At 46.6% G+C, this 26,526-nt stretch overlaps 1 protein-coding gene across 1 annotated transcript in view; it reads left to right on the forward strand.

Annotated features, from left to right (window-relative positions):
• Positions 1 to 22,663, forward strand: part of LOC144505615 (uncharacterized) — a 77,621-nt gene extending 54,958 nt beyond the window's left edge. Inside the window, exons 8-17 of the mRNA XM_078231719.1 lie at positions 362 to 612; positions 2,867 to 3,025; positions 3,927 to 4,006; positions 4,170 to 4,266; positions 5,659 to 5,801; positions 12,490 to 12,648; positions 16,030 to 16,122; positions 18,130 to 18,289; positions 19,675 to 19,788; positions 21,726 to 22,663. Coding sequence (XP_078087845.1) covers positions 362 to 612; positions 2,867 to 3,025; positions 3,927 to 4,006; positions 4,170 to 4,266; positions 5,659 to 5,801; positions 12,490 to 12,648; positions 16,030 to 16,122; positions 18,130 to 18,289; positions 19,675 to 19,788; positions 21,726 to 22,060 — 1,591 coding nt within the window. The 3' untranslated portion in view covers positions 22,061 to 22,663. The remainder of the gene's footprint in view (positions 1 to 361; positions 613 to 2,866; positions 3,026 to 3,926; positions 4,007 to 4,169; positions 4,267 to 5,658; positions 5,802 to 12,489; positions 12,649 to 16,029; positions 16,123 to 18,129; positions 18,290 to 19,674; positions 19,789 to 21,725) is intronic.
• The last annotated feature ends 3,863 nt before the right edge of the window (positions 22,664 to 26,526 follow it).

Below are 26,526 nucleotides of genomic sequence, written 5' to 3' on the forward strand. Positions count from 1 at the left end.
GTTTTTCTCCACACACTCCGCCTTAGCGCAGTACCATGTTTGACAGCCCAGAAATGATCCAAGGTTCAATCTCTGTCCTTTTGTTCCCCCCCCCCCCCCATTAACTCCCAACACTGAGATCACACCCCTCCCAACCCGCCACCCCTCCCAACCCGCCACCCCTCCCAACCCGCCACCCCCCCCACCCCGGGATCCCTGGTCCTTTGCTGAAGTACGATCTCAGGACTTAGGCTCAGGCACGTGCTGCAGTACTTCTTCTGGCCACTGCAGCACTGTGCTTGGAGGAGGCCAATCGTTCAAGAGCGAATGCCTGCTACTAATCAATGCTCAATTGAGTGTGAAATGGCTTTGGGCCTGTCAGAGTCGGCAGGGATGTATTCCCTGCTCACTCTCGGGACGTCAGGCGCCAAGTGCTCGTCATTGGTTTTTGTACAAACTTTATTAACTGTGCTTCCCGTCCTGCTCTCCTCCAGGGTGCTGCTGCTGTGGTGCTTTTACAGTTTGCAAGACATCTTCATCATCAGTTCTCTCAGCACAGTGGTCCCCAGGAGAGCGATGGGGCCTCACCTTTCTGTAGCATTGTTTCTTCGACGCTATCACCGGCCAGAATCAGTAAGTTCATAATCTGCCTGATAATCACAATCACAGAATCACGGATACTCCAGTCCCGGCAAATACAATGCATCTGCAATGTCCTGTCCAAATGGTGAGTGCAGTAGCCCCTTTACATACTGCTAATTTTGGAAACTGCAGGGAGCCTGACAGAGAATCTGTGGCCCTAAGAGTTGTAAATGATATCCTGTGCTCCTTAATTCTCTCACCCTCCCTTGGGGTACATACCATGCTGGGCTAAGTGCCAAGCTACTGAACACTCTGTATACCTTGCCTAAATCACCCAGCTATTAGCAGAAGATTGAGCCACTCTTGGAGAGGGCATCGCACAGATTGTTTTTCATTCTCAAGGAGGCTGGTCAGATCGGCATTTATAATCCTCTTCGTCTCTCCCCTTCCTCTTTTGTGAAGTCTTTAAATTATTTATACTTATTACCTCACCAACCAACGTTCAATAGTTTTCTGCCAATTTACTCTATAGACATCGCTGATTATTTTGAATGCCCTTATCAGGTCTCCTTTTAGATTTTATTCCCACAGAACTGTAACCTGTTGTCTCTATTCTCTCCTCATAACTAAATCTTCTGATCCCTGGGATTACCTCTGAATCTCATCTTCACCCTGGCCATGGCTTTGAATCCTGCCTGAAATAAGGTGTCCAGAACTGGACTTACTCCAGGCTAAACAGTGATCTGCCTTGGTTTAGTATTAACTCTAGGCTTTTGTATCCCCTCCCCCATTTTAACCCAGGATCCAAAAGTCTTTTTTTTAAATGAGATTATCCACATGTATGTATTTGGATCAAGAGCCATCTGGATGATGATGATGAGAAATAATCAGAACTGAGAGACCTGATTGATTTTTCCTTCCCTCCCCTCGCCATCCTTATCTGAGGAAGGATGTCTTGCTATGGAGGGAGTGCAGAGAAGGTTTACCAGACTGATTCCTGGGGTGGCAGGACTGAAGTACGAGGAGAGATTGAGTTGATTACAATTATATTTGCTGGAGTTTGGAAGAATGAGGGGGATCTCATAGAATTCTAACAGGACTAGACCGGTTCGATGCAGGAAGGATGGTGGGAGAGTCCAGCACCAGGGGTCACAATCTGAGGACACAGGGTAAACCATTTAGGATTGAGATGAAGAGAAATTTCTTCACCCAGAGAGTGGTAAGCCTGTGGAATTCGCTACCACAGAACAAGTTGAGGCTAAAACATTATGCTTTCAAGAAGGAGTTAGATATAACTCTTGGGGCTAAAGGAATTAAGGGATGGGAGGGGGGTGGGGGGGGGGGGGGTAAAGCAGGAGCAGGTTACTGAGTTGGATGATCAGCCATGATAATGAATGGTGGAGCAGGCTCGAAGGGCTGAATGGCCTCCTCCTGCTGCTATTTTTTCTATCACTATCCCAGAGGGCTGTGGATGTTCAGTCATCGAGTACATTAAGACCGAGCTCGTTAGGGTTTTGGACACGAACAATCGAGGGTTATGAGGATAGAGCAGGAAAGTGGAGTTGAGGCAGAAGATCTACTATGATCTCATTGAATGGCGGAGAAGGATCGAGGGCCGTTTGGCTTACTCCTGCGCCTGTTTTTTATACTCTTATTTCCCAGCCAGGAGCCAGAGCCAGCACCCCAACCACTAGACCGGAGTAGATCAGCTACCGCAAAGATTAACTCCAGGTTCTGCCAAATCCCTGTGTCTCAGTATCACACCATGTTGAGTCGCTTAACTTCTATATGAAAATGGGGAGGTCTTGGGAAGTGGGTAGCAGTGAGTAGCATCCCTGCCTCTGAGCCGGAAGTTCTTCATTAAAGTCCCACTCCAGGACTTGATGGCCAAGGAAGCTGTATTCATAACGTGGCCAAACAGGTTGATTGATCAGCCTGTAAATCCTCCCAGTACACCTGATGGCAGGTGGTGAGAGCAGGAGTGTTCCCTGATCGGTCAGACTGCAGTTGGTAACTGAAAACAACTGCAGGACTTTGCTAAGCTTAATGGACCAATCTAATGGATGTCCATGGGTGCTAATGTCCTCTTAGGGCATGGTACCTGAAGGGGGGGAAACTAGCGCGTTGCCACTAGGTGATGGTACTGTCGGAGCCCTAGTGGCAGAAATTGAAGATTTTGTATACATTTAAATTCAGGGTTTGCAGTTTAATTATCAGCGATACTGCCACATAAATGTTTGAGAGGCCTTGTTCTTTCCTGAGTTAATCCCTCTCTGACCGTTGTTTTTTCCGCTTTGTGTGGCAGAGTTTAGCCGTTGCATTTTGCCTCAATGTGGGACTCCGCACTCGAGCGGTAACTCGATAGACCAGAGTCCTGCATCGACCAGACCATCCACTCCAGCGAATGTCAAAGCTGCATATTCAAGGACCGACCAGCAGGGACTCGATGAAAGTACTGAGCAAGGTACAAATCGCAAACAATTCTCGTTGGGGTGTTGCAAAATTTTGTTATTTGAATCCAATCACAGAATGTGGACCCTGGTGGCAAAGCCAAGGCTACATGAGCTATCCTTCCCTCCCTTTTTAAACAATGGTACAACGATGGAACAACACTCGCAGTCCTCCAGCATCATGCCTGGAACCAGAGGATTGGAAAATGACGGTCAAAGCCTCTGCTTTTCCTTCCCTTGCTTCTCTGAGCAGCCTGGGTTTCATTTCATCTGAATCTCAGAATCATAGAAACCGTACAGTGCGGAAAGAGGCTATTTGGCCCATCGAGTCCGCACTGAAAACAATCCCATAACCCCACATATTAACTCCACTAATCCCTATGCATTCCGGGACACTAAAGGGCAATTTAGCACGGCCAGTGCACCTAACCCGCACATCCTTTGGACTGTGGGAGGAAACCTGAGCACCCGGAGGAAACCCACGCAGACACGGGGAGAACATGCAAACACAGACAGTCACCCAAGCCGGGAATCGAACCCAGGTCCCTGGAGCTTTGAGGCAGCAGTGTTAACCACTCTGCCACCATGCTGCCCTAAATCTGGGCTAAAAAAATTAATATTTCCTCACTATGTTTATCCCGTCCGATGTTTCACATTCCTTCCTAACTACAATGTTTGCTTTCATGGAAAATTGCAAAATATTAATTAACTCCACATGTATGATACCACATTGGTCTCTAATTGGTCCTACTCTTTTTCTTAATTTTCCTCCTGCTCTTTAAGCATTTACAAAACTTTCAAGAAGCCCATTCAGCTGAATGCAGCTGTGCCAACATTTTCTGCTTTGATTTCACAGCACCTTATGTGCCAGTGGATTTCTAGTGTGTATGTTCATATATGTTGTGTGTGTTACAGATGAGCCGCTGTTTCTAACAGGCACACAATGCTCAGAATGTGGTCTGCCAGATGGAAATAGGCAGCGAGGAGATGTCCAGGTAACCAGACTGTTCCTTCTCTCCACTACAAAACCTCAGCGGGGAAATTCAGTGGTTATTTGTTCTATATCTGGTCCGAGTGCCTTCCTGGGACTGTATTGAGCCGTACTTTAAGAAGAATCAGTATGACTATTAAACGCCGCTATCCTGTCTGTTTGTATAGAGAGAGGAAATCAATCTCGAAGAAGCTTTAAACCGAGCCACTTCCAACTTGAGGGGCACTGCAGAGTCCAGCATTTCTTCCATTTTAAATATTATAGGTAAGATTTTACTGATGTGAGTGCTCGCTCTCCTGAATTTGTTCACATACTGCACTAGTTAGCTCATCCAAATGACTGTACTACCCGACAGCACTGTGGGTGCTACCTTCAGCACAGAGGTTCAATAAATTGGCCCATTTACTCCTCAAGGCAGCTGGAGAATGAGCTCTGAACTTCCTTGCGGTGGTGGCACCAGCAATAACACAAAGCTGTGGCATTTCACAATAAGCGTTTTTGCAGGATTTTTCATTAGTATGTGTCAGCTCTGCAGTTGTTTTCCAAAAATTGGTGTGGCACTTGAGTAGCTAATTGATTTCTCAGATTAACGTAACTTGAAATGAGCAAACACTGAAAGCTTAGCTACGAAACAAGCAGAAGGGAAAAGTGTGAAATGCAGAAAGAATAACCTACGTGACTGCAAATGAGACCTGCTGCACTTTACCCTACATGAAGATGGTGGTGTTAATGTTCCTGGTTGCTTACTGCCCCCCAGAAAGATGGTGGCGTGTATGTATCTGGGTGCATATTGCCCCCCACAAAGATGGTGGTGTTTATGTACCTGGCTATATATTGCCCCCCACAAAGATGGCGGTGTGTATGTACCTGGCTACATATTGCCCCCCCCCAAAGATGGCGGTGTGTATGTACCTGGCTACATATTGCCCCCCACAAAGATGGCGGTGTGTATGTATCTGGCTACATATTGCCCCCCACAAAGATGGCGGTGTGTATGTACCTGGCTACATATCGCCCCCCACAAAGATGGCGGTGTGTATGTACCTGGCTACATATTGCCCCCCACAAAGATGGCGGTGTGTATGTACCTGGCTACATATTGCCCCCCACAAAAATGGCATATGTGTAGAACCATAGAATCCCTACAGTACAGAAGGAAGCCCTTCGGCCCATCGAGCCTGCAGTGACAACAATCCCACCCAGGCCCTATCCCCGTGTCCCCACATATTTACCCTGCTAGTCCCCCTGACACTAAGGGGCAATTTAGCATGGCCAATCCACCTAACCCGCACACCTTTGGTATGTGGGAGGAAACCCACGCAGACACAGGGAGAACGTGCAAACTCCACACAGACAGTCACCCAAGCTGGGTATCGAACCATATCTGGCTGTATCTTGTCCCTCACAAAGATGGCGGCTGCTGAGCTGGGCCTACCATCAACATGCAAATGTGCATGCATGGATTTGGCAGTAAACGCAGCCTAACCACATACAGACCAAGTCAAAATCGCTGATTGCTGCTTCCACTTTGATAGAATGGAGGCATGAATTAAAATGTTAACCTTATTATACTTAACTTTGCCTTTTCAAAGTCTCTATATCTCTTGCAGTCGACGCTCCATTGATCTTTCTGTTTGTTAATCTACTCCTGAACAGGGTTGAAAAACATAAAAGCCAAAGGTTACGATATGGCATTCTCCTATTTCATGATAGCAGCCCACCAAGGCTACAGCAAGGCCCAGTACAATGTTGGAGTCTGCTATGAGCTGGGGAAAGGCACTGACAAAGACATCGAGAAGGTAGGAATCTGAGAAAAAGAAAGAGTTGCATTGATATACCTGCCGCGTGTTCACTTCTATTCTGTGTGTTTTTTCATTTCCTCTCCTGCCAGCACAGCATGCCCTCGGCCAGAAGGTTTGAGTCTCACTCTGAGACTCGGGCCCAATGCTGGAGATGGACATTCCAGCTCAGTACTGAAGGAGTGATGCATGCTAGTAGACGTTTATCTTTCCGATAGACACTATATAAATCAGCATATCCGTTGCTGAATTGGATGTTAATGATCCTACGGCATTCATAGAATCCCTACAGTGCAGAAGGAGGCCATTCAGCCCATCGAGTCTGCACCGGTTACAATCTCACTGGAGGATCTGTTCATTCCTTTAGAATAGACATGGGCACAACTGGTTCAAAGTAGAAACGTCTTTATTAAGCTTCCTTTAGAATTTAGCATTTAAAGTAAAGTTTATTTATTCATCACAAGTAGGCTTACATTCACACAGTAACTAAGTTACTGTGAAAATCCCCTAGTCGCCACACTCCGGCGCCTGTTCGGGTACACTGAGGGAGAATTTAGCACGGCCAGTGCACCCTAACCAGCATATCTTTAGATTGTGGAAGGAAACCGAAGCACCCGGAGGAAACCCACGCAGACACGGGGGAGAATGTGCAGACTCCACACAGACAGTGACCCAGGTCGGGAATCGAACCTGGGTCCCTAGCACTGTTAGGCAGCAGTGCTAACCACTGTGTCATTTACAGAAAGCGAAAGATATTAATTTATTGAGAGAGAGAAAAAACAGACTCGATCCGAAAGCTTGTACAGGATTCAATACAACTGAATACCAAGTGAACTGAAAACATAGCTGCACAGAGCACTGTAACTTCTTATCTTATGTTATGAAATTACCAGGTACAAACAGTACAAAGAATATCTGTAACTTTCAACAAACAATCCACATCTGTGACCATGAAGCTTGTTTATGACTAGAATCGTTTCTGCTTAACACTGCATTTTCAAATGTAGCCAAGTTTCTAAGCTAAACCCAGAATTCCAAGCTGAGTTTTAAAATGTGGCCAAATTATCTTAAGTTAGCTTCAAAGCATAGCACAATTCGTTACATTAGGCAGAATACCTTTAAATGAAGCCTTCTAACAGGGCAAACAGTGTAGACAATCCCACACCCACCCAGATCCTATTCCCATAACCCCACACATTACCCTGCTATACCCCCTGACACTAGGGTCAATTTAGCATGGCCAATCCATCTAACCCGCACATCTTTGGACTGTGGGAAGAAACCAGAACACCAGGAGGAAACCCACGCAGACACAGGGAGAATGTGCAAACTCCACACAGACAGTGACCCGAGGCCGGAATTGAACCTGGCTCCCTGGCGCTGTGAGGCAGCAGTGCTAACCACCGTGCCAGCGTTTGAAGAATACACAGGGAGTTCCCCCAATGTTCTGGTCAACATTTCTCACTCAAACAAATACAACAGCATAGCACTTATTGTCAACGGATCTCAAATCCCACCACGTCAACAGAGAAGGAAACCAGTCACTCTTGTTCCATTTGGTCTACATGTTTTATTTACTTATTCGTTCTTGGGATGTGGGTGTGTTGTTTGTCTGGAGTCAATGGGGTTACCTGGATAAGAACAGTTTCCTTCCGTAAAGGACATAAGTGAATTAAAATAGTTTTTAATGACAATCGGGTAGTTTGATTTGCAATATTACTGATACAGGTCAAGTATCTCAAATCCAGGTACCAGAAAACCGGGGGCATCCATAAACCAAATATGTTCTATTTGGTTCCCATTCTCCAGCAAAACTTGACGTCACTCAACCCAGCTCAGAAACGTTCAGGGAGTTGTTGGGTGTGTATTGGCTTCAAACGCCTGACATTTCCTGCACTCAAGTGAACCTTGACCCCACCGGACCAAGTGCAGATTTGGCAGAGATGGTTGCACTCATCCAGGAAGAACACAGAACTCTGACAGAATCCGATGAGGTAGAATATTAGCTGCATATCATAATTGGCATCAGGACATTTGTCTATTCTCACTGTACCTGGATTGAGTTTTGATGCCATTAAGGTCACCCAAGTTTAAATTCAGACATTCAAACACTTGATTCCCAAAAGTCTTTTAAGTTCCACGGGCTCCGGTTGCCTGCTCGCAGCTGATGCAAGCCAGTTCAAAGAGAGTTATTAAAGAGACTGTATAATCTCACATCAATAAAAACCAAATCGTTTTCACTTACAACTACGGGATATTTTTAACATTGTTTCAGTTTGATTGGTCCACGGTGGCACAGTGGTTAGCACTGAACAAAGAACAATACAGCACAGGAACAGGCCCTTCGGCCCTCCAAGCCCACGCCGCTCCCTGGTCCAAACTAGACCATTCTTTTGTATCCCTCCATTCCCACTCCGTTCATGTGGCTATCTAGATAAGTCTTAAACGTTCCCAGTGTGTCTGCCTCCACTACCTTGCCCGGCAGCGCATTCCAGGTCCCCACCACCCTCTGTGTAAAATACGTCCTTCTGATATCCGTGTTAAACCTCCCCCCCCTCACCTTGAACCTATGACCCCTCGTGAACGTCACCACCAACCTGGGAAAAAGCTCCCACCGTTCACCCTATCTATGCCTTTCATAATTTTATACACCTCTATTAGGTCACCCTTCATCCTCCGTCTTTCCAGTGAGAACAACCCCAGTTTACCCAATCTCTCCTCATAACTAAGCCCTTCCATACCAGGCAACATCCTGGTAAACCTCCTCTGCACTCTCTCTAAAGCCTCCACGTCCTTCTGGTAGTGTGGCGACCAGAACTGGACGCAGTATTCCGAATGCAGCCGAACCAACGTTCTATACAACTGCAACATCAGAACCCAACTTTGATACTCTATGCCCCGTCCTATAAAGGCAAGCATGCCATATGCCTTATTCACTACCTTCTCCACCTGTGACGTCACCTTCAAGGATCTGTGGACTTGCACACCCAGGTCCCTCTGTGTATCTACACCCTTTATGGTTCTGCCATTTATCGTATAGCTCCCCCCTACGTTAGTTCTACAAAAATGCATCACTTTGCATTTATCTGGATTGAACTCCATCTGCCATTTCTTTGCCCAAATTTCCAGCCTATCTATATCCTTCTGTAGCCTCTGACAATGTTCCTCACTATCTGCAAGTTCAGCCATTTTCGTGTCGTCTGCAAACTTACTGATCACCCCAGTTACACCTTCCAGATCGTTTATATAAATCACAAACAGCAGAGGTCCCAATACAGAGCCCTGCAGAACACCACTAGTCACAGGCATCCAGCCGGAAAAAGACCCTTCCACTACCACCCTCTGTCTTCTGTGACCAAGCCAGTTCTCCACCCATCTAGCCACCTCCCCCTTTATCCCATGAGATCCAACCTTTTTCACCAACCTACCATGAGGGACTTTGTCAAACGCTTTACTAAAGTTCATATAGACAACATCCATGGCCCTTCCCTCGTCAACCATTCTAGTCATTTCTTAAAAAAACTCCACCAGGTTAGTGAGGCATGACCTCCCTGTCACAAAACCATGCTGACTATCGTTAATGAGTTTATTCCTTTCTAAATGCGCATACATCCTATCTCTAAGAATCCTCTCCAACAACTTCCCGACCACGGACGTCAAGCTCACCGGCCTATAATTTCCCGGGTTACCCTTCCTACCCTTCTTAAATAGCGGGACCACATTAGCTATCCTCCAATCCTCTGGGACCTCACCTGCGTCCAGTGACAAGACAAAGATTTGCGTCAGAGGCCCAGCAATTTCATCTTTCGTCTCCCTGAGCAGCCTTGGATAGATTCCATCAGGCCCTGGGGATTTGTCAGTCTTTATATTCCCTAAAAAACCTAACACTTCCTCCCTTGTAATGGAGATTTTCTCTAACGGGTCAACACTCCCCTCCGAGACACTCCCAGTCAACACATCCCTCTCCTTTGTGAATACCGACGCAAAGTATTCATTTAGGATCTCCCCTACTTCTTTGGGCTCTAAGCATAATTCGCCACTTTTGTCCCTGAGAGGTCCAATTTTTTTCCCTGACAACCCTTTTGTTCCTAACGTATGAATAAAACGTCTTGGGATTCTCCTTAATCCTGTCTGCCAAGGACATTTCGTGACCCCTTTTTGCCCTTCTAATTCCTCGTTTGAGTTCTTTCCTACTTTCTTTGTACTCCTCCAGAGCTCCCTCCGTTTTTAGCTGCCTGGACCTAACATACGCCTCTCTTTTCTTTTTGACCAGTCCCTCAATTTCCCTGGTTATCCACGGTTCTTGAATCCTACCCTTCCTATCCTTTTTTACAGGCACATACCTGTCCTGTAGCCCTAACAACTGTTCCTTAAAAGACTCCCACATGCCAGATGTGGATTTACCCTCAAACAGCCTCTCCCAATCAACAGCTGCCAATTTCTGCCTAATCCCACTAAAGTTAGCCTTCCCCCAATCCAACACCTTACCCTTGGGACACCACTCATCCTTTTCCATCACTATCCTACAGCTAACAGAATTGTGGTCACTATTTGCCACATGTTCCCCTACTGAAACTTTGAAGACCTGACCGGGCTCATTCCCCAGTACTAGGTCCAGTATAGCCCCCTCTCTAGTCAGGCTATCTACATATTGTTCCACTGCTGCCTCACAGCGCCAGGGACCCAGGTTCAATTCCCGGCTTGGGTCACTGGCTGTGTGGAGTTTGCATGTTCTCCCCGTGTCTGCGTGGGTTTCCTCCGGGTGCTTCAGTTTCCTCCCACAGTTCAAAGATGTGCTGGTTAGATGCATTGGCCATGCTAAATTCTCCCTCGGTGTACCCAAACAAGCGCCAGAGTGTGGCGACTAGGGGATTTTCATAGTAACTTCATTGCAGTGTTAATTAAGCCAACTTGTGACGATAATAAATAAACTTTAAACAGGGTGCGCTGAAGTGAGGGAGGAGTAAGTGTTATTGCATACAATGTGAGAGAGGTGAATTAATATCAGACCCAACATGATTGTTAACCTAAAGTGCTTTGCAATCACATCAGTTGTTTTTCTACGTTCCCTACTCCCTGAATTAAGACGTTCCAACTTAAATCAAGGCCGAAAACCAGCAAGTTCCAAAATCCGGCACGGACTCAGTCCCAAGGTTGCCAGATTCGAGATCCTAGCTTTTTATTACGGATTTATTTAATTAGCTGATTTTAAATTATCCAGCTGCCTTCGAGGGATTCCTACTCGTGTCTCTGGATTATTAGTCCAGCAATTCGGAACAGTGCCAATGTTCCCATGACTACAGCCACACAACAATGTGACTGACTCTTAACAGTCTCCTGAAATGGTCCAGCGAGCCACTGAGTTACCGCCGCCACTACCTCGAGGGTGATTAGGTATGGGTAATATGCATGTGCCCAGATCCCATGAATGAATAATATTTTTTAAATCTTTCTTTCGTCTCTTTATTTCTGGGAAATTGGAATATGCCTTTGCTTAAAGTGCTGTGCTTTTGCCTACGAAAGTGAGTATCCTCACACCACCTTTTCAAGGGAAGTTGGGGGTGAAGTTGCTGGTGTTATGGTTCAGGTTAGAAACTCCAAAGTGTTTTATGAAGCCCACCCGAATCATAAGTTGTGCATTTTGAATTTGGCTGGGATAAGTATGCGATGTTTCACTTCAGGTATGATTCAAGTGACTCACTTGGGGAGCTTTTATAAAACAAAGTTTATTTAAGAATATAGTTAACATGTATAGTAAGAAAATTAGCAAGAACCCTTATCAATTACAAACAAGAAACAGAACAACCGCTATAATGTAAACCTCTTAATGAATATATATAAGCTGTCCCAATAAAACCAACCACCATAAACAACTGCTTTAAACAGGTTCAATAAAGCAAAGTCTGTTGCTCACATGGGATTGAGTCCTTTGGTAGAAGTCTGCAGTTCTCTGGATTCACTCCAAACAGTTTGAAGACGAGGCAGCTTCCCAAAAACACCAGAGGCGCTGGACCAGAGTCTCTAACAGCAGCAGATTTTCACCTTTCAGGAAAACAAGATCTTGTCCAAAGATGCGCGGGTTAGGTTGATTGGCCATGCTAAAAAATTGCCCCTTAGTGTCCTGAGATGCGTAGATTAGTGGGTAAATATGTAGGGATATGGGGATAGGGCCTGGGTGGGATTGTGGTTGGTGCAGACTCGATGGACCAAATGGCCTCTTTCTGTGCTGTAGGGCTTCTATGATTGTTTTCAGTTAACCAATAGAATTTTCAAAAACAACAGGGAGAGAGGGAAAACACTTCTTTTTAGCTTGCTGTCCCTTCTAAAACTCAAACCTGCAGCTCCGAACTGAAAATGAATCCCTGTCACCTGACCTGCAAACAGTTTTTTCCTCCTCCCAACAATGACATCACCTAAAGCTGTGAACATGAATTTTAAAAACTCTTAAAGGTACACTAACATCACACTGACCTTGGCAGCAACACTCCCATCCCATGAAAGAATTTTTTTTAAATACAAGAGGTAACCCCATTTCCACAAACCACTGAGTCTAATTAGGGCACAAAGATCTGAAATCACCCCCACGTATTGTTTTTGTATCTTTTTGGGTTTTAAATGTAAGACAGTGTTTTAGCTGTTATGATATCGTAACCATGTCCAATCCTATTCCCTCTCGCTCCCCTGCCAGGCCGCTTTGTATTACAGTCAAGCTGCTGCCCAAGGACACAACATGGCCCAGTTCCATTGGGCCAGGTACCTCTTGCATGTAAAACGAGGAAGAGAAGTCAGAGATACCCAGGAAGCCATACAGCAGTTGGAAAAGGCAGCCAAATCCGGACTTAAAGAGGCAAGAGATCATATTTCTTTTTTGTTTTAAATGTTCCACATGTATCAAACAGTACAGGTAAAGTGCTAAGTTCCTTTCAACAGGGCTGCATAAATTTGAAGAGCGACGTCTGTTTTCCAAGGAAGCTCTTGTGGAGCGTAAACACGTACTTCGACACGTTGGGCCAAATAGCCTGTGTGTGCTGCTAAACCTCTATGTAATTTTATTCTCTTCTCCCCCCATTCTCCTTTCCCAAAGGGAAAGTTGGGACATCTTGTTGAAGTTGTACAAGACATTGGTAAGGCTACACTTGGAATACGGTGTACAGTTTTGGTCACCCTACTATAGAAAGGATATTATTAAACTAGAAAGAGTGCAGAAAAGATTTACTAGGGTGCTACTGGGACTTGATGGTTTGAGTTATAAGGGGAGGCTGGATAGACTGGGACTTTTATCTCTGGAGCGTAGGAGGCTTAGAGGTGATCTTATAGAGGTCTATAAAATAATGAGGGGCATAGATTAGCTAGATAGTAAACATCTTTTCCCAAAGGTAAGGGGAGTCTAAAATTAGAGGGCATAGGTTTAAGGTGAGAGGGGAGAGATACAAAAGGGTCCAGAGGGGTAATTTTTTCACACAGAGGGTGGTGAGTGTCTGGAACAAGCTGCCAGAGGTACAAAGAACAAAGAACAATACAGCACAGGAACAGGCCCTTCGGCCCTCCAAGCCCGCGCCGCTCCCCGGTCCAGGATTGAATCCTGAATCCAGGATCCCCGCCCAATTTTCCAGCCTATCTACATACCAATATCCTATCCACCGAGCTGTCCCTCACAGCTACGATGCTTTGTTCATTACAACCTATTAACTCACCCCCACCCGCCCATTCCAGAACATGTGATCTCCAGGGAGAGGCGAAAACCCAGAGTGAAAAACCCCAGGGCCAATATGGGGAAAAAAAAAAATCTGGGAAATTCCTCTCCGACCCCCTGAGGCGATCGAAATGAGTCCAGGAGATCACAATGGCCCTGATCGGAAAATGCTTCCCAACCCTAGTCATTTCCACTTCCACGAACACCATATGAATTCCCTGCCCCCGAGACAGGTTCCCAACTATCCGCAGTCTCGCTCTGTACTGGCACCAGCAAGATGATCATAGAATGAAGCCTTGAAACGAGAAACAAGGAACAATTAGCCCGCGCCGCTCCCTGGTCCAAACTAGACCACTCTTTTGTATCCCTCCATTCCCACTCCGTTCATATAGCTGTCTAGATAAGTCTTAAACGTTCCCAGTGTGTCCGCCTCCACCACCTTGCCCGGCAACACATTCCAGGCCCTCACGACCCTCTGTGTGAAATATGTCCTGCTGATATCTGTGTTAAACCTCCCCCCCTTCACCTTGAACCTATGACCCCTCGTGAACGTCACCACCGACCCGGGGAAAAGCTTCCCACCGTTCACCCTATCCATGCCTTTCATAATTTTATACACCTCTATTAAGTCTCCCCTCATCCTCCGTCTTTCCAAGGAGAACAACCCCAGTTTCCCCAATCTCTCCTCATAACCAAGCCCCTCCATACCAGGCAACATCCTGGTAAACCTCCTCTGTACTCTCTCCAAAGCCTCCACGTCCTTCTGGTAGTGTGGCGACCAGAACTGGACGCAGTATTCCAAATGCGGCCGAACCAACGTTCTATACATCTGCAACATCAGACCCCAACTTTTATACTCTATGCCCTGTCCTATAAAGGCAAGCATGCCATATGCCTTCTTCACCACCTTCTCCACCTGTGACGTCACCTTCAAAGATCTGTGGACTTGCACACCCAGGTCCCTCTGCGTCTCTACACCCTTTATGGTTCTTCTATTTATCGTGTAGCTCCTCCCTACATTATTCCCACCAAAATGCATCACTTCGCATTTATCAGGATTGAACTCCATCTGCCATTTCCTTGCCCAAATTTCCAGCCTATCTATATCCTTCTGTAGCCTCTGACTATGTTCCTCACTGTCTGCAAGTCCTGCCAGTTTTGTGTCGTCCGCAAACTTACTGATCACCCCAGTTACTCCTTCTTCCAGATCATTTATATAAATCACAAACAGCAGAGGTCCCAATACAGAGCCCTGCAGTACACCACTAGTCACAGGCCTCCAGCCGGAAAAAGACCCTTCCACTACCACCCTCTGTCTTCTATGACCAAGCCAGTTCTCCACCCATCTAGCCACCTCCCCCTTTATCCCATGGGATCCAACCTTTTTCACTAGCCTACCATGAGGGACTTTGTCAAACGCTTTACTAAAGTCCATATAGACAACATCCACGGCCCTTCCTTCGTCAACCATTTTGGTCACTTCTTCAAAAAACACCACCAGGTTAGTGAGGCATGACCTACCTCTCACAAAACCATGTTGACTATCGTTAATGAGTTTATTCCTTTCTAAATGCGCATACATCCTATCTTTAAGAATCTTCTCCAACAACTTCCCCACCACGGACGTCAAGCTCACCGGCCTATAATTACCCGGGTTATCCTTCCTACCCTTCTTAAATAACGGGACCACATTGGCTATCCTCCAATCCTCTGGAAGCGGGTACAATTTTGTCTTTTAAAAAGCATTTAGACAGTTACATGGGTAAGATGGGTATAGAGGGATATGGGCCAAATGTGGGCAATTGGGATTAGCTTAGGGGTTTAAAAAAAGAGGCGGCATGGACAAGTTGGGCTGAGGAGCCTGTTTCCGTGCTGTAAACCTCTATGACTGATGCTATATTGAACTGCAGCACGGTTTCACACATTCTCCCCCATGTTACTGTCGGCAGGTTGACTAATGCAGTGGAGATTAAACTGTTCTTGTCTGACATTCCTAGCTCGAGACACTGGGAAACAATTGTTCAACCTTCTCATCTTTGCCCCCCCCCCCCCCCCCTACCAACAACGCCCCACACAAAAAAACTCCGGCTGGCACTTCCACTACAGCACTGAGGAGGGGTGCTCCACTGTCAGGGGTGCCATCTCACCCGAAAGATGTTGACGTAGGGCCCTCTCTGGCCCCTCAGGTGGTTATATAAGACCCCATTTGAAGAAGAAACCAGTGAGATCTCCCCAGTGTTCTGACCTAATACAGCTAATGGATTACCTGGTCATTATCACATTGCTGTTTGTGGGGGCTCGCTCTGCACAAATTGCCTGCTGCGTTCCCAAACAGTGTCCGCATTCCAGAAGTACATCGTTGGCTGTAACATGCTTTGGGGTGTCCCGAGGTTGTGAAAGGCGCTATAAAATGCAAATTCCCTTTTTCTGATGTGCCAGAGAAAATGAAGCAAAAAGAGGAAGGAGAGGCTGGAAGGAGGGAGGTGGGGAAACAATGATCTCTGTAAAACACAACATGTCCTCTCATTGTTCCAGGCCCAGGCTTACCTCGGCGTGTTCTTTACAAAAGAACCCCACCAAGATCTGCAGCGAGCTGTCAGGTACCTGACAATGGCATCGGGAAATGGGGTACGTTGTTCTTGCTTTTAATGATGTGTAAAAGATTAAGGAGTGATGTAATTGAGATGGATTCAATGACCCCCCCCTTCTGAAGTTTTGGGTATCTATCAGAAAATGTCTACGTTATCCCCACTCCTCCCCATCACAGCACTCTCGGGCCCTGATTTTACTGGCACGACCGCCCCAAAATCGGGGTGGGCGAGGCTTGCATGTTCCTGGGCTGCAGCACCCATTGGCCTCAGGTACAATCCAGCCAGCCTGGGGCAGCCGTGCCGGTAAAATCGGGATCTCAGACTCTCAAATGGTGACCAGCAAGCCACAGCACATGTTACATCCCCAATAGACTCCAAACGCTCGGTGCAGAATCGCCAAGATATTACAGCACAGGATGTGGCCATTTGGCCCATCGTGAGTGCACCAGCTCCCCTCATGAGAAATTCACTGAGTGCCATTCTCCACCTTCTCCCCAGAACCCTGCACATTCTGTGAGGGTCCCTGGAACTGTGAGGCAGCAGTGCTAACCACGGTGGCACAGTGGTTGGCGCTGCTGCCTCACAGCTCCAGGGACCCAGGTTCGATTCCTGGCTTGGGGTCACTGTCTGTGCAGAGTCTGCACCTTCTCCCCGTGTCTGCATGGGTTCCCTCCAGGTGCTCCGGTTTCCTCCCATAGACGATGCTGGTTAGGGTGAATTGGCCATGCTAAATTCCCCCTCAGTGTTACCCGAACAGGCGCCAGAGTGTGGCGACTAAGGGATTTTCACAGTAACTTCATTGCAGTGTTAATGTAAGCCTACTTGTGACATTAATAAATAAACTTAAACTTTTCTGACATGGTTTGAAGAACTTTGCTTGATTAAGATGTTTACGTTGATTAAAGGATTTGATAATTCTCGCCACCAAATTTTCGCTGGTGCAGTGATACAGAACAGGGTGGCACAATCTTAAAATGAGAGGGAGGCCATTGGGGAATGGTCAGGAAATGCAGTTTGAAACAAAGGTCAGTTCAATTCCAGAGCCTCGAATTCTGGAACCTTCAGAGATTTGAGTGGCCGAGGGCACAGCCACTACGGATGGGGTGAAGGAAGTGGGGAATAGAAAGAGTTGGAGGAATGCAGATCACATTCCCAGGAATGTAGTTGATCCTCAGCACTGCACTGCATGCTAAAGTTAAGTTTATTTATTAACGTAGGCTTACGTTAACACTGCAATGAAGTTACTGTGAAAATCCCCAAATCACCACACTCTGGCACCTGTTCGGATACAGTAAGAGTTTTAACACCAGGTTAAAGTCCAACAGGTTTATTTGGTAGCAAATACCATTAGCTTCCGGAGCGCTGCTCCTTCGTCAGATGGAGTGGAAATCTGCTCTCAAACAGTGCACAGAGACACAAAATCAAGTTACAGAATACTGATTAGAATGCGAATCCCTACAACCAACCAGATCTTAAAGATACAGACAATGCATTCTAATCAGTATTCTGTAACTTGATTTTTGTGTCTCTGTGCCCTGTTTGAGAGCACATTTCCACTCCATCTGACGAAGGAGCAGCGCTCCGGAAGCTAATGGTATTTGCTACCAAATAAACCTGTTGGACTTTAACCTGGTGTTGTTAAAACTCTTACTGTGTTCACCCCAGTCCAACGCCGGCATCTCCACATCATGACTACCTGTTCGGATACACAGAGGGAGAACTTAGCATGGCCAATTCACTTAACCAGCACGTCTTTCAGACTGTGGGAGGAAACCGGAGCACCCGGAGGAAACCCACGCAGATACGGGGAGAACATGCAAACTCCACCCAAGCTGGGAATCAAACCCAGGTCCCTGGCGCAGTGAGGCAGCAGTGCTAATCACTGTGTCACAGTGCCGCTCCTACCCACTGGAGCCAACTTTCTTAATATACACACCAAATATCTGCTAAGGGTTCGCGTGCTAACTTAGCTCCATGGTAAATGTCGTATTTGGCGACTGCAGCTGAGATCTGCGGTTTGAAAGTTGCTATTTGTCCTTTGCAGGATCCGGCGAGTCAATACTACCTGGGGGTTTGTTACCAGGAGGGTTGGGGAGTGAAGAAGGACCTTCAGCGAGCTGTCGAGCTGTATCAGAATGCTGCAGCCCAGGAACATGCTGATGCACGGTGTGCTCTGGGAGTGTTCCACCAGCAAGGACTGGGAGGTACTGGACGTCAGAAGGAGGAATCGGGGGGTGTTAAATTCTCATTGAGGTAGGGAGAGGGAGCCAGGATGCCAGCGAATCAGAAATCCTGGGACAAAACAGGGTTCCAATCCTCCAGCATAAAATCCCTCACTCGGATGAGCACAGAAATATTTTAACTTTATTTACCATAAATTGTCAACCATGTTACCTTTGACATTATTTACGTTAAATCACAATATTGCAAGCAATGCCAGTGAGTAAATCTCCTGCTAAAACTGCCAATCACCATAACTCTGTATTCCCTGGTTACTGACTCTAATGCCATGACAAATAGTTAATCCTCACTCACTCAATTAAAAATCTAATTGTTTTCAACATCTCTGTTAAATCTTTCCTTAACCCTCTCTGCTTGGAGGAGGATACTGTCGACGTTGCCTGTATATAGGACCCTCCTGTGAAATACCACGCTAGGAATGGGCGGCATGGCGGCACAGTGGTTAGCACTGCTGTCTCACAGCGTTAGGGACCCAGATTCAATTCTGGCCTTGAGCAACTGTGTGGAGTTTGTACCTTCTCCCCGTGTCTGCGTGGGTTTCCTCCGGGTGCTCCGGTTTCCTCCCACAGTCCAAAGATGTGCGGGTTAGGTTGATTGGCCATGCTAAATTGACCCTAGTGTCAGGGGGATTAGCAGGGTAAATATTTGGGGTTACAGGAATAGGGCCTGTGTGGGATTGTGGTCAGTGCAGACTCGATAGGCCGACTGGCCTCCTTCTGCATTGCAGGAATTCTATGATTCTATGAATAAATTACCTTCCCTTTCCTTTTGCACCTGCCTATCTCTCTCTCTGTGTCAGCATGATGTAGTGGCAATGTCACTGCAGTGGTAATCCAGAGACCCAGGTTCATGGGTTCAAATCCCATCATGGTAGCTGGTGGAATTTGAATTCAATTTTTGTTTTTAAGTCTGGAGTTAATAATGGCGACCATGAGGCTATCATCAATTGTGATACAAACCCATCTGGGTCACTAATGTCCTTTAGGGAAGGAAATCTGCGGTCCTTACCTGGTCTGGCCTACATGTGATTCCAGATCCACAGCAGTGTGGTTGACTCTTAACTCCCCTCTGAAATGGCCCAGCAAGTTTAAGGACAGTTAGGGATGGGCAACAAATGCTGAACTTCCAGTGACACCCACAACCCAGAGTGGGGTTCCTGAGTCACACCAGGCGGTGCACAACACAGGGTTGTCTACCGTGGCGCAAACCATCAAAGGACTAAAACGAAAAGCCAGGGCTCAGTGAAAGCACTCTGGCTTTAGTGCGGGATTCGGAATCAGTGAATGAAGAGCAGTCCCCTTCCACCAAAACAGACTAATGAAGCAATCTCTTGTTTCCCTCTGCTCAGGCTTCCCGGTGAGCTTTTCGAGAGCTATGGAGTTGTATCAGAGGGCAGCCCTCTCAGGCAGTGTCGAGGCCGTGTATAACCTGCAGCTCCTGAGGAAAGAGCTCCAATTGAAAGGTAAACGATGCTCATCAGAGACTAACCAAAGATCCAGAGGTGGTGTTAACACTTCTTGTACCAGGAAGGTTGTAGAGGTCGGCCTTGGGCTTCTGTTGGGTCAGACTATTTAACACTGAGAAGCTTGAAGTGGTAGGAAGAATGAGGAAAAGCAAAATGGATTAAATAGGAAGTCAAAGGGTCGGGATGCTGAGATGTAATACCTTCAGGATTTCTGTAATGATTGCCACCTACCTGTTTTTAACACTACTGAGATTGTTCCCTGAAGCAGTAGTGGTTACTGATGAGAATGTCAGGGCGAGGGACCTGGGCCTTGGTGCTCTGAAGCTTGAATTTAGAGAGGTAAATGATCCAATATAAATTCACGGATTGGGGGAGGGATTATTTTAGCTGTGATATTAATGTTTCTCAGCCCTCTGCATCAAATGCAGCAGAGACCACCCTGCCAGAGTGGGGCTACTGAGTCACACTAGGTGAAGGTTAACAGAGTTGTCTACCATGACCCAAACCAGCATTGTAAAGACAAAAGGTTTTCAATGATAATGAGTGATTTATGCCTCGAAATTACTCATCACTGTAGCCCAGAAATAGACAGCATCGGGAAGAGTGAGGTCTTTAATCAGGACCCAGGTTATTAATCTGGTGTTTTCCGTTCCAGGTGCAGACTGGTCTGCTGCATTCTTCTGGTTTTAGTTCCAATTCCCAGCTTTTCATAGTTTTCTCCTCCCTTTCGTTTGCCGCCTCTTTCCTCTCCATCCTAGAACCCTCCGGGATCTCTGTGTTCATCCCAATTCTGGTCTTTTGCATTATTCCCAATTTTATTCATTGGGCAGATGTGCCTCCAGCTGCCTCGTCCCTAAGCTTTGGAATTCCCTCCTGAGATGTCTTCCTCCCTCTACCGCTATCCTTCCTTAGTTCAGACACCCCATAAAATCCACCTCTTTCACCAGGTTTTTGGTCACCTGGCTGAATATCAGCTTCTGCAGCGCTGTCGGATTGTATGGGAACACTCCGCGAAGCACCTTCCGACATTTTGCTACAAGTTATTGTTGAATTAAACTTTATTTATAAAAATGCGCAAAAGCAAAACGCTGCTGGTGCCGGAGTTCTGAAATAAGAGCAGAAAATGCTGGAAATACCAAGCAGGTCCGACAGCAGCGAGAGAAACAGAGTTAACACTTCAGAGTTTTGATAAAGGGCCATCGTTAACTTTGTTTCTCTCCACAGTTGCTGCCTGCCTCAGGAAAATTTCCAGAATTTTCTGTCTTAATTATATTTTAAAAAGCAATTTGTATTTTACTGGCACTTCTTTTAACACAAAATTTACCTGTAATCAGGTGTCCATTTTCCACAGGAGATTCCTCCACCCCTCTGTCTGCCTGCATTCCTCTTTCCCTCACATATTTATCATACTTTTAAATATAAACTCTAAAGTTTATAAGTTTAAAGTTTATTTATTAGTGTCACAAGTAGGTTAATGTTTACACTGCAATGAAAGTCTCCTAGTTTGGGTACATTGAGGGAGAATTTAACATAGCCAATGCACCTAACCAGCACGTCTTTCAGACTGTGGGAGGAAACCGGAGCACCCGGAGGAAACCCACGCAGACACGGGGAGAACGTGCAGACTCTGCACAGACAGTGACCCAAGCCGGGGTCACTGCTGTTCACCTCAACTACTGCCCATGGTAGCAAGTTCCACATTCTAAGCATTGTCCAGGTCAGGAAATTCCCACGAAACATGCAGAGGCATCCCCAGGCATTTTACACTGGAATTCGTGGGGTGGGAACAGATTATCTGAGGGAGATTAGGTGAGCTAACAAGATGTGATGGAGGAGAGTTGAGAAATAGAGTCCAGTGGATCTTGAGAGGGAGTTCAAGCAAGTAAGGCGGAGGCGACTGAATTTTAACTAAAATTGTTTTTTTTTTTAACCAGAAAGTTTCAGTTTCCCTGGCAAGCATACGATCCTGAGGTCTGTGATGTCCTCTCCTTGTCTCTCTTCTCTGGGCAGACCTAGATTGCCAATCCCTCAGCAGAGCCCAAGTGAAGTCGATGAAGAAACGGGGGTTCACCACCTGCCAGCGGGCATGGCTTTGACTCTGCCGCACTCCTGGAGCACGGGCAACCTCCGGGCCTCACCGCTTAGCAATGGAAGCCTCATTGCCAGGGCCGAGCGAGTGGGATCATCGAGGACCACCTGCCTGGATCACCGTCCAGAACTCACACCCAAGCGGCTTGCCTTCCACAGCGGCATCCTGGGCGTCGGCTGATTTGCAATGGAGAGAGGCCTCAGATAGACACCGACGCATCTCCCCGCTAAATACTCCGTGACTGGAGGGTTCCCATGCCGTGAGGATTGTAATATACCTCACTCGCGCCAAATGGATACTCAGCTCGCCACTAGCGACTGCACAGACTGCCATTAAAGAAAATCATAGTAAACCGTACTGGAGGGATTCTGGAACAAACCTTTCCATTCAGTGCCAGTGGCTGCTGCTATAAAACACTGGCCCACTGCAGCCTGACAAACCCCACCGCCGACCGGCGCACACCCCACCGCCGACCGGCGCACACCCCACCGCCGACCGGCGCACACCCCACCGCCGACCGGCGCACACCCCACCGCCGACCGGCGCACACCCCACCACAGACAAAGCGGCTCTCTCCACAGATCTTTCCAGCAGATGTGGAGATCGTTTAGTCCGTTGTACCTGTGCCTACGTTACGATCGCACAATCTGAAATCCGATCCCACTGCTCTGCTCCCTTCACCTGCCTTTCCTCAGGAGTGATCATTATCATATTAACATATTTAATCTTTGCACCATCTGGTGTCTCCTCCCTGAGCCTACTGATCCCAACCCCCCCCCCCCCCCCCCCCCCGCCACCCCCACCAACCAGTCTCCGGTGTATGCCTTCCCCGCCCCCAAGCCGGGTTCAGAAATCTATTCAATAAGATCACCGCTGATCTGATTGGCCTTAATTCCACTCGTCCTGCCTGTCCCCTGTAACCCTCGACTCCCTTGTCGATCACGAATCTATCTCGGCCCTGAATAAATTCAGTGAGCCAGCCTCCAGCGCTCTCTGGGAATGAGAATTCCCCGCACTGATGACCCACTGAGAGGAAAGGATTCCTGCTCTTCTCCATCTCGAATGGGCCGTCCCTTATCCTGAAACCAGATATCCGAGTTCCAGATTGCCCCGCGAGGGAAACATCCTGTCGGCGTCTACTCTGTCAAAGCCCCTCGGAATCTAAGGGTGAGATGAAATCGGGTGGGAGGCAGAGTTTGTGAAGCACGAGGGACTGGACTGCGCTGTAATGTTCTGTGTTCTATGTATGTAAACATTGGGCTTAATGACCAGTTCCTGTACGTTCAGTTTAATCTTTAATTACATTCGAATGGGTGTTGGCAATAACGAACCGAGCTTTTTCCCCGCTTGCTGGATCCACCATAAATGTCACCTGAACTTACTTTAGATCTCTTTCCTCCAATACACACACACGTGGATTAACACATCATCCCTCTTGGTTCCCACGCTGTACAAAGCCTGTTGGGTCACTCAATTTATTCAAGGTGGAGATAGAAAGATTTTTGATGGACAGGGAAGTTGAGGGTTATGGGGAGCAGCAGGAAAGTGGAGTTGAAACCACACATCACAATAAGACATGAACTTATCAAAGGCAGAGCAGGCTCAAGGGGCCGAATGGCCTCCTCCTGCTCCTACGTTCCAATGCTAACACTGAAGAGATGATGTTCTGTGAAGGCCTCCCATTGTGTCCCTCTATTTAACCCGTGTCTGCGTGGGTTTCCTCCGGGTGCTCCGGTTTCCTCCCACAGTCCGAAAGACATGTTGATTAGGTGGATTGGCCATGCTGAATTCTCCCTCAGTGTTACCCGAACAGGCGCCGGAGTGTGGCGACTAGGGGATTTTCACAGTAACTGCATTGCAGTGTTAATGTAAGCCTACTTTAAACAACTTTATTTCCCGCAGCGGCAGGTGGATCAGGTGTTGCAGCGCACTTGTTAAATATCCCATGCTGCAGCAAGATGTACAGGCAGTTCTCCTGGTGTCCGGGACAGAATTCCTCCCGAAAGCAGATGAAAGGCTCCTCTGCCCCAACCATGCCTGTGGTCTCTTGCTGTGCACACTTGGCTGCATAAGTTATTGCAGTAATAGCAATCGTGGGTGAAATACTTTGCACCTTGAATGTAGCTAATTCAATAAACGTCATTAAAAATCCATCTGCTAATTCCCTCTTGGGGATTTTGTTTGTGAGGGGCTGGGTTAAGAAGACTGGGCGAGCTCATTCTCAGGGTTACCTAAAGATTACAGAGGGCAATGACGAAGTTGATTGGGGTGAATTATTTACTGTGGCTTCCCCCCAGTCTCCTTCAAGCTATTGGCACACGCCTTTCACCTAGTTTTGACCTGGTCCTAATTGACTGACTAAAGCCCAAGATTGTGCACTTTAATATAAACTTTAAAACCCCCTTGTCCTCCCCTCAGTGTGTTCACCCAGTAATCCCAACAGGAGCTGCCACGAGGTGAAGAGGGTTTAATTTTCTCTGCGTGGTTTCTGTTCAACCCAGAAAATCCTTATTTTAGGCATTGGTCATGGGCCGGTTAACTGAATTAAACCGTAGCAGACAGGAATTAAGCACCAAACTCCAAAGTTAGTGGGTTTAAACTAGAGGAAGGTGTTCAGTGCTGTGAAGGTGCTGTGCCGGCTAATGGCATAACATTCACCATGAGAGAGAGAGAATGTTTTTATAATTGAGATTCCATTTCATCTCCTATCACCTTTTCTGCTGAAGTCACACAAAACTCTTACTTTCTATTAGAAGTGCAGCCAGCTTCAAGCTTCTCCGAAATGCGCACAAAACACAGTCAGGAAATGGGCTGTATCCTATGATAGAGGAGCTATACTAGCTGCACCTTGCTCAACGTGCAAAGCTGTAGACTCTGCAGGGTTTTAGACATCTGCTGATTACATTAAACTGTCTACCTCCCTGCAGCCGCTAGGATTGGTCTATAAATTATATATTCCAATCTGGTTTAATCAACAATTTCGAAAAGGCCTGTTCTGGGTATGGTGATGATTAAAGAGCACATCAGGGTCAGTCGGATTTGGAAAGAGTGTGAATGAGTGCATTAGTAAAGGGGTAACCCTCCGAGATTTGGCTGCAATGTGCTGCCCCCTATTTCTCCAGTTCAGGTTATATGTATGACGTCCCTTTTAGAAACTCATTCACATTATGTCTTTCTCTTCATAGTGACCCAATATTTCAGCTCAATGTTCCTCCTCAGCTGCTCTATAATCTCCCCATTAGGATCGCAGCATTTCACTGCGCCCCACCCCCCTCCCCCACTCCTTGATACCTAGCCTTGCCTTCCCTTCTGGGACAATGCAAGGCACAACCCCTGCCAATGGCAGCAATGCAGGTGCCAGCTCCTGCCAATGGCAGCGATGCAGGTGCCAGCTCCTGCCAATGGCAGCGATGCAGAGAACAGCTGCTGCCAATTGCAGTGTTGCAATTTGCATTGAATGACACAGTTTACATGTTCAAAGAACAAACTTCTACTTTATTCATTGATTATGAGGCAATTTGTGATGCTTGTAAATTTCACACAAGATTAAAGTAAAATGCTTAACTATCAAGAGAGTGCTCCAGTGCCATCCCCGTGGGCAGCGCTGCAACGCCAAAACTACAGGGCTTCAGCTGAGACAAACCCAAGGTTTCCACTACCTGGCTAGCTGTAATGAGGCAGAGGTGCAATTGCTATTCTGAAATGATTGTGTCATTTGAACCTATCTAACATCTTCCATTAGTCAAAAGACATACAAGTTTTCACACTTCTTTCTAATCCCAACAAAGCATCAGAATTGGAAGTTTCACTGTGGCATATTGGAGTCCCTTTAAAAAAAAACTATGCAATGTTGATAGCTTCCACTGGAATTGTGTGTTGGAATACAGATAGATAATGTTTCTATTTTGGTTATTGTTGAACTATTCAACATAACATTGAATCATAAAGTTAAATGTTAATCGTCTGGCTACTGCATTTTATAAATTCTCAGTTGTAATGTTGATTGATTGTAACTAAAGGCTGCCTATGAATTTCTGTTGCACACTGTTGTGACTTTGCACTCTGGTTTTGGGCGGTGAGGGTGACCCAAAATGAATGTATTCCCCACCTTTCATTGCCTGGCCCTCATTGGGACTGGAGTCGCATACAGACCTGAATGTGGAAGGATGACAGATTCCCTTCATTGAAGGGTGACTTTGGACTCGTGGGGTTGTGAAAACAATCACTCAGATTCTGGGATCACCTTTTCCTGGTGTGAGCCCTTGTTAGCTCTGAATCTCCTCCCTAAATATCTCTACCCTTCTCCTCCACTTTTAAGGTGTTTCTTAACACCTTCATCTTTTGACCACTTATCCTAATACCTCTTTTGCTGGCTCTGGGTCAAGGTTGATTTGTCGTAGCTTCTGTGAAACTTTACTACATTAAAGATTATATAAAAGTAAGTTGTTGTATTGCAATATTTATTGGGGTGAGTTACTCAACGCAGAATTCCCAGCCTCTGACCATCTTGAGTGCACAACCTCAGGCTAAAGGGACGATCCTTTAAAACAGAGATGAGGAATTTCTTCAGCCAGAGGGTGGTGAATCTGTGGAACTCTTTGCCGCAGAAGGCTGTGGAGGCCAGGTCATTGAGTGTCTTTAAGACA

The sequence above is a fragment of the Mustelus asterias genome, chromosome 16 (assembly GCF_964213995.1).
Source record: "Mustelus asterias chromosome 16, sMusAst1.hap1.1, whole genome shotgun sequence".
NCBI lineage: Eukaryota > Metazoa > Chordata > Chondrichthyes > Carcharhiniformes > Triakidae > Mustelus > Mustelus asterias.